The sequence below is a fragment of the Melanostigma gelatinosum genome (assembly GCF_949748355.1).
Source record: "Melanostigma gelatinosum genome assembly, chromosome: 8".
Lineage (NCBI taxonomy): Eukaryota > Metazoa > Chordata > Actinopteri > Perciformes > Zoarcidae > Melanostigma > Melanostigma gelatinosum.
Window position 1 is genome coordinate 4,533,291 of NC_136641.1, and position 13,217 is coordinate 4,546,507.

At 42.6% G+C, this 13,217-nt stretch overlaps 1 protein-coding gene across 1 annotated transcript in view; it reads right to left on the reverse strand.

Moving 5' to 3' along the window:
- Positions 1-3,307: 3,307 nt before the first annotated feature.
- The window catches only part of plxnb1a (plexin b1a), a 67,378-nt gene continuing 57,468 nt past the window's right edge, over positions 3,308-13,217 (reverse strand). The window contains exons 30-38 of the mRNA XM_079274292.1: positions 12,241-12,344; positions 12,064-12,148; positions 10,212-10,384; positions 9,794-9,954; positions 9,285-9,432; positions 9,126-9,190; positions 7,479-7,554; positions 7,212-7,286; positions 3,308-5,841 (exon numbers count right to left, since the gene is read on the reverse strand). Of these exons, the coding sequence (XP_079130418.1) occupies positions 5,737-5,841; positions 7,212-7,286; positions 7,479-7,554; positions 9,126-9,190; positions 9,285-9,432; positions 9,794-9,954; positions 10,212-10,384; positions 12,064-12,148; positions 12,241-12,344 (992 nt within the window). The 3' untranslated portion in view covers positions 3,308-5,736. The remainder of the gene's footprint in view (positions 5,842-7,211; positions 7,287-7,478; positions 7,555-9,125; positions 9,191-9,284; positions 9,433-9,793; positions 9,955-10,211; positions 10,385-12,063; positions 12,149-12,240; positions 12,345-13,217) is intronic.

A 13,217-nucleotide genomic window follows, 5' to 3' on the forward strand; every position in this document is an offset into this window, starting at 1 on the left:
AGCTGCTGAATCCCCCCGTACCCGTCTCAAGGGGAGTTTGACCTTTTGGGCCGCGGGGATCACGCATTCCTAAACCCCGGGCTTGAGAATGGGATCCCCGTCCTCCAACAAGAGATCAAGTATCACAATAAAGTCATCAGAACGAAGGTCGGCTGAGGAACTTTTTTTTTTAATTGGGCATCCATCTTTTTCTTCTCTGACGTTACGCATCAGACATTGGCGCTCAAAGGGGTCGATGTGTTAATCTGTGTGTTGGCGGTTCTACTCCACCCCTCTTTACCAGAGACCCATTGTTGACTTTTTTCAGGGCCCCGGACAACCGCCAAGTCTGTCAGAGTCCAGGACTGCACCGCGGGAGCTGGCGGACCCGTCACAGTCCGACACCCAGCCACCGTCGGACCACAAGAGCCACGAGTGTGAAATCCAACAAGCAGCTCGACCAGAGTCCTGATCCACCTACAGGATCTACCTGGACTCCGTGGCTCGTGGCCACAGTGTGTTTTTGCTGCAATAATTAAGAAGCTGATTAAGAATCTGATGAATCTGTGAGGAGCAGGATGTCAAAGTGCACAACCTATAACTTCCTGGTGCCACTAGGGGCAACTGTTTCTATGTTGTTGTTTTTTTACCAGTATAGTTTTTCTGATTAAAACATTTTGGCAGGTGTTTTATTGTTGACAGGTTAATTTTCAAAGTAGTTTTTTCCATCTGTGAAAAAAGCCTGAGCTGGCTGGTACTGTTTCCCATTTTTAGAGCGCTTTAATAAGACACCTCCCAAAGGAGCAGGAAGCGTGCAGTGTACGCTGCGAGACATCCAAACAGCACCTGCATGGATCTAGATCACTGGGCTAGTAGGGGATAAATATTAGGTGATAAGAGAAGTTTGCCTCACATGTTTTTGTTCCAGTTTTACTCTGAAACGTCACACTAAATTCATATTTCGTGATATAATCAGACATTTGTCATAAAACACTGGAAAGTAAATAAAAGCGCGAGGGCAGCTGGTTGAGCATCTTGTTTCTTTATCATAAGATATATAGCGTGGACACATATCCATGGACTATACATTAGGGGTGTAACAATACGCGTATTCGTATTGAACCGTTCGGTACGAGGCTCACGGTTCGGTTCGCATGACGAACCGAACAATACGTTTGAATAAAAAATATATATATATCTATATATATATTTTTTTTAACCTTTATTGAACCAGGTAGCCCCATTGAGATTAAAAATCTCTTTTGCAAGGGAGACCTGGCCAAGACAACAGCAACACAAGAAACACATCGTTAGACAGAAAAACACAGAACAAGACAAGAAATTAAATTTCCGCCACCCAGCCACCCATTGATCAGCATTCTCATACAATGTAACTTCTTTACATTCTAATAGAATGTAAAGAAGTTACATTGTATTACAATGTAACTTCTTTACATTCTAACAGAATGTAAGCTACAGTGTGTAGAATGATTCTATTGAAGTTATTCCTTTTTTAAATGTTTTAGACGAGTCACTAATCACTTTTAAAGAGTGATTGTAGCTGATTTAACTTACAGACATGAGATTGATCTTCTCATGTCACTCTCTTTATACAATGATATAAATTCATCCCCGTTTTATTGATATCTTATGAAAAGTTACTCCTCATTTTTCGTGTGTTTTTCCTGCAAAAGTCCAGCAACATGAGTCTGTTTTGGCTTGTTACATGCATACTGTCTTTTCAAAATAAACTTCCATCTTCACAGGAAACAACTGAGGTTTAGGCGATGAAACTACTTAGTCAGGTTTAGGAAAAGATCGTGGTTTGCGTTAAAATATCTACGGAAGCGGCGTTGCTTAAGTACGGAAGTCACGTCACAAATAAATCAACATTGGCTTCTCGTTTCACACACGGCACAAACTGCGGCCTCCTGGAGGAAACACAGTGTTAGTTTGACCGTCCACCTCTCCTCATCCCACCCGTCCTGAGTGGAATGCTACTCATGTAGTCGCTCGCTAGCTTATAGCATGTAGCATCCTGGCATCACTGGGAATCACAACACCGCGGCTTTGAGAGCACTTGTTTGCAATTGTGCATTAACGTGATGAACCAATGATTTAACTTGCTGCTAGGACCACTGGTTCACCAAACCTGCTTGCTTGCAGTCTGTGTTCCACCATAGTCCCCGACGCTGCTCTCGTGATTCATTTTGTTTCTAAAGATAGATTTGATTTTGTAGCGAGTAACGAAGGTTTCAGGGGAAATGTATCGGAGTCAAAGTATCAGTTTTCTTTGCAAAATGTAGTGAAGTAAAAGTAAAAGTCAACAGAAATATGAATAGTAAAGTACAGATATCCAAAAAAACGACTTAAGTACAGTAACGAAGTATTTCTACTTTGTTACTGTACACCACTGGTAGTGGGACAGTATAGGAGGACTAAGCTAGCAAGGCTAATTCATTAGCACTTTTTGGCAGCCCACTCACCTGTGGTTATCCGTGACTGGAACACACCCCAGGTCGACTCTCCTAGATACCCGGGCGTCAGTTTACAACTGACATGGAGTGTTCCGGTACAAAATGTCTGCACTAGGTGTCCAACAGCAGCTACACTGTACTATTACCATTATTATACTATTATGATGACTACTGGTGTGTCGTACAATGGGCAGTGTGCAATTTATTATTTGATAACAGTCTGCATGTACTGTTTTGGCATTGTGTGCGTGTGTGTGTGTGCGCGCACGCACGTGAACTAGCGTATGCATGTTATTTAGCATTTTCTAATACAGCAGTGATGTATGTGTCCAAGACTTTTCTTTCGGGACAATACAGACTATCTCATGGTAGAGCGCTGCAGGGATGAGGTATTTCTGTAGGCCAACAGGAAGTTATAGCATCAAACTGGTTCCCTTGACAAAAAGCCAATGCGGTTTACTTTTGTTATGTAACTTGCGTACTTACAAGCTAACTTTCATCTACGCGAGTTATGTAACAAACATATTTATTTTAACTCCGATCTTTTTCTAAACCTAACCAAGTAGTTCTGCACTGCAGACGCACTGATCTCTTGTGTTGCTGGACATTCGTAGAAGGTCTCCGCAAGATGTCTTTTTCTACTACAATAAGTTGGCCTGTGACATTTTGAAAAATACTTAAAATGCAGTAATTTGTTTCGATTTTTGATTCAAAGGATTTCATTTTTTTCTTAGCTGGACTAACGACGAGGCATCAACACTGCACTGCATTAAGTAAGAAGAAGATAACTTCAGACATTCATTAACATCGGGACCACTTTATTGCGTCACATGAAGTCGGTGTTAGGTTCATCCTGTCAATTAGTCAGAGAACACTTAAGTCAGGAGTAGTTAACAGCAGAATGCATCGACAGGAAAATGGTACACACATCGGAGCTTTGCATACACAAGTAATACACAAGCAACACTAATGTGCAAAGAATGGTGTTTGAATGCAGAGTTAAAATCATATTTCTCTTTTGCTTCTAAAATGGATGCAAAATATAAAAGGAGATATTGAAACTTTCAGAATTTCAGGACAGCTGATGTGAATTTGATTTAGACTTGAGTAGGACAAAAAGAAAACACCGTCAGGTAAAAAATAAAATAAAAAATAAAAACTTTGTAAAAAGGTCCCTTTGAAAAATACACGTCTTCTCAGATTCAGAGGGCATAAGCAGTATTATTTCATGTATCGGAAAATAAGAACTAACAACATATGCAATAGATAATAAATACAAAATAAATTTAATTTGAAAAAACTAGTAAAATACTTTCACATGTGGCACCTTTGTTTATTAAACATGTCTGATTTAAGTCTTGAGAGAAAGGGAGGACTTTCTAAAAGATGGAAGACGAAGTGCAGCTTTGCTTAACACGGTTCAAATCTGGCACCAGATTGTTCCAAAAGTCCATTATTCTGAAAACTAGACAGTCCGAAAAAATGTCCCACTGAGGAGGAAAGCCCGTTATCCCGAAACCAAACGCCCATTATTCTGAACAATGTCATGGTGCTGTTCATTCAGCATGAAATGTTTGTGTGCAGAACTCATAACAACCATCCAGTGGAGGCAGCTGTTACCTTAATATTGTTCAGTATCAATAGAAGCCCATAATATTAAAAAGGTACGCGTAATAGTTATAGACTACATTTCAATAGCCAAATGTGACTTCTGTGTATTTAAGTGGGGGAAGAGAGAGCCAAGCTTTTGGGAACTGGCTGTGTGGAAATCCAAAAGCAGAACATAAAGTATAGGCAATAGCGACACATCTTATTAATATGGAAGATCAAATCAGCCTTAAATAAATTTAAAAAAATAATTTAAAATGAATTGGACAAAGCTATTAAACACATCTGTGACATGCACCTATATGCAAGGTAACTGTATCAATATGTAGCGATGTAATTCTGCAACATGTATTACAGTCACCTCATACTGTCAACCACACAAACAGTGTTGAAGGGAAATAAATTACACAAATAATAAATGAGGACGGGAAATAAATACTGAAGGGCAGTAAGACCTACTAATTCCTCAATTCCATTAGACATTATTCATCTATTTGTGCATTTCTTATCCAAAAGGCCGGCTTGATCTTCCATACAATATAAGATGTGTTTTCATTGAATTAGTACAGACTACGGTACATCTGTGAAGGGTTTTGTCTGCATGTAATTCATTTCACTTTGTGGTTTCTAAGGACGGATCAGTTTAACGAGTTAGCTGTAAGTTCCTCCGCCAAATTGTCCGGGGTAATACATCGTCTACAAACTGGATAAACATCTGTGCCCAAGAAAAGGAACAGTCACAATAGCAGTAGGTCATCATAGTGTTTGTGGACCACATCCTCAACCAAATGAAATCAACGCTTTCACAGAATGCCGGTGTTCAGTTCAAACTACAGGCAGCATGTAGACATTGCGGTAAAAGCACAAGTGGCGATGTGAAGCTTTAAAAAAAGGGTAACGGTTCACACAGGACAACAAGCTGCCCAACAACAGCTAATAAAAGGTCAAAGAGAAAGACTCGTAGAATGATTTAAGGAAGATAAAAGCAGAATGAAAACATGGTTCCAATAGGACAGGCCTCCACGGTACTCTGCCATTATCGCTTCGTCCTTCATGTAAGACTTTGACACATCGGAGGAAAACTACACGGCTGTCGACATTTGAGTCCTAATTTTTCCCTTTTCCCTCCTCGTCCAACGGTTTCTTCAGCTAGAGGACGAACACGTGGAGCTGGAAGCTTGCAGGACTGTTCAGTGCAGTTTGTCAGAAAAAAAGTCCACGAGACACGTAGAGTGGGAGGAAAAAACAGAAGGACCGCTTCTCATATTGTCGCTCCCTTTAGTGTGAATGCAACATGGGAAATCCTTACGAGAGGTGTCATGAAATCCCTTTGTTTTAATGTGCTTCATTTCACAGGTCACCCCCCCCCCCAGCTGTGTCACTTTCCTCCCAGTGTTGGGACCTGTGGAAGTTCCAAGGGGGCCTTACTGTACCTCCTGGACTCGGGACAGGAAACATGGCCCAGTATCAGTGATCCTCTTGAGATCATTTGTCCCTTCGCTAAAAATCAGTCCGTCAAAATGACAGCAAAATCACAGCATGTGCCACAATGATCCGTTGTCCTCCATCTTGAAAAAACGAGGGAGGAATTTTCTCCGGGAGACAGAATATTCGTCCCCATCATCGTCCATCACTTCAAGGTTAAAGGATGAATGGTACCCGGCCCTTTGGGTCATAGGTCTGTGACTTTGTTTTCTACGGCGGCAGCAACCTGTTGGAGCCTGTAACCGAGCTGCATCTTCTGGGCAGTGGCGTCCTCCTCCAGGGCTGTGATGATCTGACAGGATGGAAGACATTAGGTTCACAGATGTATACATTTAGGAAATATTGTGTAATTACCTCAATAGGCTTATCCTTTCATGAGTGGACGTGAAAGGCTGAGGGGATTTGAGCGACGCATTAATATAATTGGCCTTAGCTAAACCCCTCCCCCAGTGTCTACACTTTGAAACAGTGTGCTTGAGTAAGAGAGATACTCTGCCTTTAAAGAGTTTGGAGGGCGGTGTCATTTTATAGCTTACATTGAATTTAACGAGAGTATTGGTCTGCATTCCTAGTTTTCTTACGACAGTGATGACATCAAGGCCAAGAAACACAAAGTTCAAGGGTTGAACCTAGACTGTATGTAAGAAGTGGATGTAGTCATCGTGACGTCACCCATTGGTTTGTGGACTGATGTTTTGAAGCCGCGAGTTTGCCGTCGCCATCTTGGATTACAGCTGCCGCCATGTTGTTGTTTTTGCAACCAATGAACAGAAGTTACCATATTTGGAATGCGGAGGAGTGACGTCGTGTCAGTGACCTGTCACTCACAGCAAGCCCGCCCTAAAGCATCCCCTGCTTTATGGTCTGTTTGACTCTAAATGGACCATCATTTACTAAATGAACATCATGCTGTATTGAAGAAGACTTGAAACTAGAGATTGAGACCATAAACTCATGTTTACAGAGGTAATAAATCAAGAGAGAAGTAGAGTCATTTTCTCATAGATATCTTTACAATCGGACTTATTTTTGCAACAAGAGGAGTCGCCCCCTGATGGTGGGTAGAGAGAATGCAAGTTTTAAGTTTCTGCATAAGCTTGGTTTGCGCCTGGTTACGTCTCACTGTACGTCCTCGGGTCCCCAGTAATACACTTGGACTGGGAACTGGAAAAACCTTTTTTTATGTAATTTTGTAATATGAACAATCCTACATGTTGTACATCAAGTAAAATGGATCAATCTTGTGGACTTTGAGAGCAAAAGTTTTAAAAGTTGTAGCATGACGAGTTAATTTGCCAACGTCGCACGTCCTTCGCGGTGACGCATGTCGATGCTAAGACGGTATATCTGCAGCCCTACCCGCTGGAAATGAAATATTGGCCCGAGACTGTTGTCAACCTACTCGTGAAGCCAACGTTAGCTTCACTAGCTAGCCAGCTGACCTGCCATGAACAGTGTTCATTGCAGCTGAAAAAATTTGATGTCAGCGTGTCACTGTATCGTGTTAACTATAGGGGGCGGGGCTTATGTTATGCATATTATTATTTACCTAATGTGGTTCTGTATTGTCACGATTTCAGAGATTCAATCACTTTGACTTCCAGTCAAGATGCATCCAAACTACAGCGCGACATTCTTTGTATTTTTGTACGTTATACTCACTTGATCGTAGTATTTGTTGATGTACTTGTACAGCTCGTGTAAAGCCACGAGACAGTTGACCTCGGCGGCGTAATTCTGTTTTGTGAGAGTAAAAAGAACAGAGAGGAGAGGAAACGTCAGAGGGGGGGCCGTTAAAAGCTGCAATGGTTGTCATTGATATTTTATTTCAAACTCCACATCTAGCTTGTCAGACGCCAAATGATTCATGTGTTCAACTGTTAGCCTTTCACTCTTTAAAATGGGAAAAACAAAGAGCGGGTAACGTACACGAGAGAGTTCGGCTAGAGCAGAGTTCATCTCCTGGTCACTGGCGGAGATGGTCTGACGGATGTCTGCGTAGTACCTGTACACACACACACACACACACACACACACACACACACACACACACACACACACACACACACACACACACACACACACACACACACACACACACACACACACACACACACACACACACACACACACACACACACACACACACACACACACACACACACACACACACACACAGAGAGAGCGAGAGCGATGTACAGAAAATAACTGAATGGAATTACTGATGACAGAAAAACAGCAGATGCTCTTTCTGCTATTTTATTGTTTTACAGTTAGAATAGAGTTTGAAGCCTTGCGTGTGTTGAGCCCCTTCATGGCAGTATTTTAATGGCACAAATTAAATTTAAGTTTTGAATGCTTTCATCTGAAACCTGCAATAACATTTCTTTGCTACAGTGAACACAAACATTGAGGTTGTTACACATGGGCTGTAAGTTGGAGTCTGCTCCGGGTGATTATTCTCTCTGTGGAACGTGAAAGGGTTCATCCAAAGACATGAACACAGTTGTTTCTGCCGTTGTCGTTATAAAATGACGATTAGAGCAGCATTAAATATGAGCAGGAAACAGAAGTGTTGCTGTACGGATGAGCTGCTCGGCCTGTTGATTGAAATACATGTGCTGTAGAAGCACAGCTGCTCTGGAACCACTCGGCCCGACAGACTTCTTTTAAAGGGGACATATCATGAAAAACTCACTTTCGTGCTTGTGCACTAACATCTTAAGTGCCTGACAATCCACACACGGTGGAATAAAGACAACCCAGGCAACGCCGCATTGCTTCTCGAAAGCCAATCGGAGAAAATTAGACTTATTTTCAGGAGGGTGTCTTAAAGAGACAGGCACTTAAACGGAGCGTTTCAGACAGAGGGTGAATAAAGGTATATTCAGACGGACGGTATGAGCAAAATAATGTTTTCTAAACATTAAAGCATGTCAACATGTTCTAGTAGAGACCCATAAATACAAGTATGAACCTGAAAATGAGCATATGTTCTCCTTTAACTTAAAGACTCATTTTATTTCATTTAATGACAAGCTGAGAAGCCTTGTGATACACCGTTCGCTCATCCGACAATACCGTGCAGTGATGTCAGAGTGTACCGAGTACACTCTGACATCACTGCAGTATGGTGAGACTTTAAACAGCTGGAGATCGGCAAGTACAAGTCTTACATTGATTGTTAAGTTACTTTAAATGAAGCCAGCAATCATCAGCCAGTGAAATCGGAATGGTTAAACTGGATGAATCTATAGCATGTACTGTATAGAATATAAAGAACACGGTTTCCTGCAGCTTTATCCTTTTTTTAAGTTTAGATCAGAGTAGTAAGGCTTATAAAACAGGCCTATTTGTCACAAAGCTTGAACACACCACCGGTGGAATCTGCAGAGTTTAAAGCGCAGCAGACCGGAGCAAGTGTAGCAGTCTGCTCTGAGACCATCCATGCATGGGAGCCTCGCGGGCTTGGTCTACCCTCTGTCTGGTACTGACAGATTGTTCTCGGCCTCCCTCCCTCCTCCAGAATGTTTTCATGCCCGGGGTCAGTGGGGCGACTGGCTGCCATATTCTTACCTCTCCACCATCTGCTTGTAGCGTGGGATGTCTCTGGCGTACAGCAACTTGTTGATGGGGGAGTCCTGTGCGAGGAAGACGTATGCATGAAACGCATCCTGGATTTGTATAACCTACGTTTTCTACGACATTGGAAGTGCCTCGAAACGACGAGCTCACCCGTCCCAGTTTGTGGTCGGCGATGGTGCAGGAGTCCATGAAGGTCTGGGCGATGACGGACAGCACGGCGTCCACGTGGTCTGAGGTCTGCACGTCGAAGATGAACTGAGGGTTCTTAAGGATGTTGATCCAGAACCGCAGCGGCAAGCTGTTTGGCAAGACAAGAAAACAGTGACCCACTGGTTATGATGTTTATTGAGAAAGCATATTGATATATCCTATTTTTCTGGCCAAATGACCCAAACGACGAGTGTGAGAGGAACCTGAATATGGTCTGGTTTTCCCTGCTGGGGGTCAAAAAAGGTGCATCGTATCTTAAACAACCCTTTGATGAAAGAGTTGATGAGCTTTGGTGATATTTGGAGGAACCACCATAGATATTTCTGATGTTAGAAGTAAAAAGTACTCGTAATGTCAAATGCATCTTTAGAACAATTCATAGTAAAAACACGTGTTTATAACTTGTGACCAGAGACCGGTCCTGGCCTTTTAGTGACCAACCGGTTTACCTGTTGGTTTTCCAGATGTGGATGGTCTCGGGGTCCGCGATGTTGTGCTGCAGAGCCTGCTCGTCCAGCAGGTCGAAGAAGTATTTGACCGCCAGAGGCACGGGGCGACTGGTGCTGAGGATCGCCGTGAACAAATCGTCCACGAACTTCTGCAGCGTGCCCTGAGACGGAGGAGCAGAGAGAACCAGATCCACTCACAAATCTGCACTCGTAGTCGTCTCACTCAGCTCCTCTGCTGGTCTGGAAAAATCTCACGCTGATTCTTACTTAGTGTATCTACAGAGGAGCAACCGCCGCCAATGTTGAGCCTGATGGTTTCTGCCATAGTTGACAATCGCTTGTAACACTTTTTTTTTTTTTACATCTACACAGATGTGGCACGGCCTTGACGGACACCGGCTCTGATCATGTGGTTTACCTTCATGGAGAGCAGGCGTGTGAGGTAGATCTCGGGGATGGCCTTGGCCCTCTCGCCGCCCCGCTCCCTCACGCTGCCCCTCCTGTGCTTAGGCAGCTCAGACTCCTCGCTGGCTTTCACCAGATGCCAGAGCCTCACTCCTCCCTCCTCCCCGTCGTCCAGCATGGGGGTCTCTGGTGAGAGGAGACAACGGTTGGGTCAGTACGGCTGGTGGGCTAAGATACACCAAAGCAAGGTGCTGTTAAAACTCTTTGATGGTCTGGTGTGGTGCAACAAAGTCTCAGCATTAAAATAATGTATTCCATGTTTTTGGCTTTTTCTCTGCTGCTAAGTGACTCTCATCTCTCCCACTTCATCCTACCCAATAAAACAGAACTGTAGTCAAACAGCGCCCCCTCCTGGTTGTTCACGCTCTGTTCAGATAACACACGACTGCATTAGCTAGTACAGTGGTGACATTTGGCACACATCACACACACGTGGATATGATATTTTTTTTTCAGGTGAAGGTGTTTTTCTACGGCTCCTCATAGTCTGCAGCGATGACAAACTACTTGTGTGTGTGAAAGTGTAGTTTGCTGAGCTCCTTGTGAAGCTTAACTCCACGGAAGATGTTTTTGTCATGTGACTGTTAGTCTTAGTCGTATCAATCATGGCTTCCTTATTGCAGGATGTGGTTTCTTCAAACGGTTTATTGGGTGCGAGATTTTAAATGAGACGTAGAATAAATTTTAAGCTTAGTTTCGGTTGAGAACCCCAGAGTTAAATATTATTATATTATATTGAATATATTTTATATATTGAATCAACTTTATTCAAAGTCAACGCTATCTCAGTGATCAATACAACTGTTATTCTAACAGATTGTAAAACATGTTTTGTTCAATCTGCAGTAAATATATCTACACACATTTCAAGCAAATCGATTTGACAAACGACCATATTTTTGTTCCCTCTGCTGGTCAATGTTAAAAGTACAAAAGTAATATTTCACAGTAATCTAAATGAACAACTTGTTCTCTGTTTCCCCACTTCTTACCTCCTGTATGCATTTGTTTTGGTATTTCGGTTCATCCCTTGCACAGCGGCTACATCTCGGTGAGCACAGTGAGCACCTGAACACAACCTTTTTCTCTGTTGTTCCACTTAAAGAAACAGTTCACCCCAAATTCAAAACTACATATTTTCCTCCTTACAATGTCGTGCTGCTCATCGATCTAGTTCGTTTTGGTGCGAATTGCCAGATGATTCCAACTGCGTTATCTGTGGTCATGTGACATCAAACACCATGACGCACAGACTCAGGTTAGACTTCATGAGGTTTCAAAACGGGCGCTACAAACACGAGCGCTTCCATCCGTCAGATCGCACAGTCAATAGCTTTCAGCCACCGCCGGTGTTTCAGTTTAACGAGTGACCGCGTTAACTGGTGACTCTCAGCAGAATGCTTCGTGGTTGCCCGTAGTGACGGCAGCTGTTAAAAACACCAACAGAAGCAAAGAACCAAACATGAAGGCGTCCTCGAGAAAGCCTTCAATCAAAAGCATGGACGCATTTGGCCGAGAGTCACCAGTTAACACGCCACTCAGGTCGTGATCCTGAGTCCTGTAGAACTCAAGTCAGAGTCAAAACAGCATTGAAAAAAGATCTGAAACGCCCTCCGAACCGTTTTGCATGAACTTTTCTTGTAATGCAAAGTAATGCAAAGTGCCGGCTTCAATATCAGATCACCAGGTAAGAATATCAGCTTCATCCAGCACCGATCAACAAATCTGTTAACGGTGACACTTTTATTACAGGAGGTTTCCGTTAACAACCATCCATATCTGCATGCTGTCGTGGGGACACTCACTTTCTCCAGGCATGTAATCATGGCTGTCGTGGACGTGGTTCTTGGTGTTCCTGGGCACGAGGGCCACCGTCGCTCCGTCGGGGACCTGCGTCGCACAGTCACATAACAACGTTCACGCTTCCTGCCTCAAACAGTGTGTTGTGCGTGTGTTTCAGCGGTCGTGTGACTCGCGCTCACCTTGTAGTGCTGCAGTGTGTTGAGGCGCTTCCACAAGCCTTGCACTACCGATGTCAGATCCTCATCTGATAAGATCAGGTGACCCGCGACACCTGAACGCCACTCTGGAGGGAAAACAAAGGAAATGTTAAGTAACCTTGTGCTTTTTCAAGAATACCAAAAATGGAAACAAACTCACTACAACTATTAGTGGTGCAATGGATCATAACGCTCGCGGTTCAGATCATATCACTGATTAGAGTCACAGATCAGATCAGCACAAAAGAAAAAGAGCAAATAGAACTTGTTTTGCCGCTGACACTAACTGATGATCATTGATGATCTATATTAACAGACACAGATCCCTGTGTTTGGTTATAGCAGCTAGTCTACAAGGATCCAGACTATTTGTTTTTGCAACTGTCCAAAAAATCATTTCAACTGCTCTGAAGTCAGTAAAACATCAAAAATGATCCTTTTACTTTCTTCATAAAAACACACAATTTGAACAATAAGGAAGTAAAAGATTGTATTTTTATGGATTAAAACAAATCTAGTCATTAGTAGTTTTAACGATGTGTTATTAGAGCTGGTGTAAACAGCTCATAATTCATCTCTAATATATATTTATGTTGTTGTGAAAACATCTCCTTCAAACTACTGGATTCATTCAAGTTTCTCACCAACACTACATTTGACGAGATCACATTGAACACATCATGATAACGTTATAATTTACCTTCGTTCAAAACTCATTTTCACTGACCAGAGCCTGAACGCATCATAATGTAACTGAAGAGAGCCTGAACGCATCATAATGTAACTGACCAGAGCCTGAACGCATCATAATGTAATATTCGTTTGTTAGCCGTTAGCGGTGCTGCTAATGCTAATAGTTCTCCTGTCAGTTTAAACACAGAGTTACACAGTTAACAATGTAACATTATCAGAGACTAGAAAAGCATAAAAGATGTCCTGATCACATATCTGACTGAATA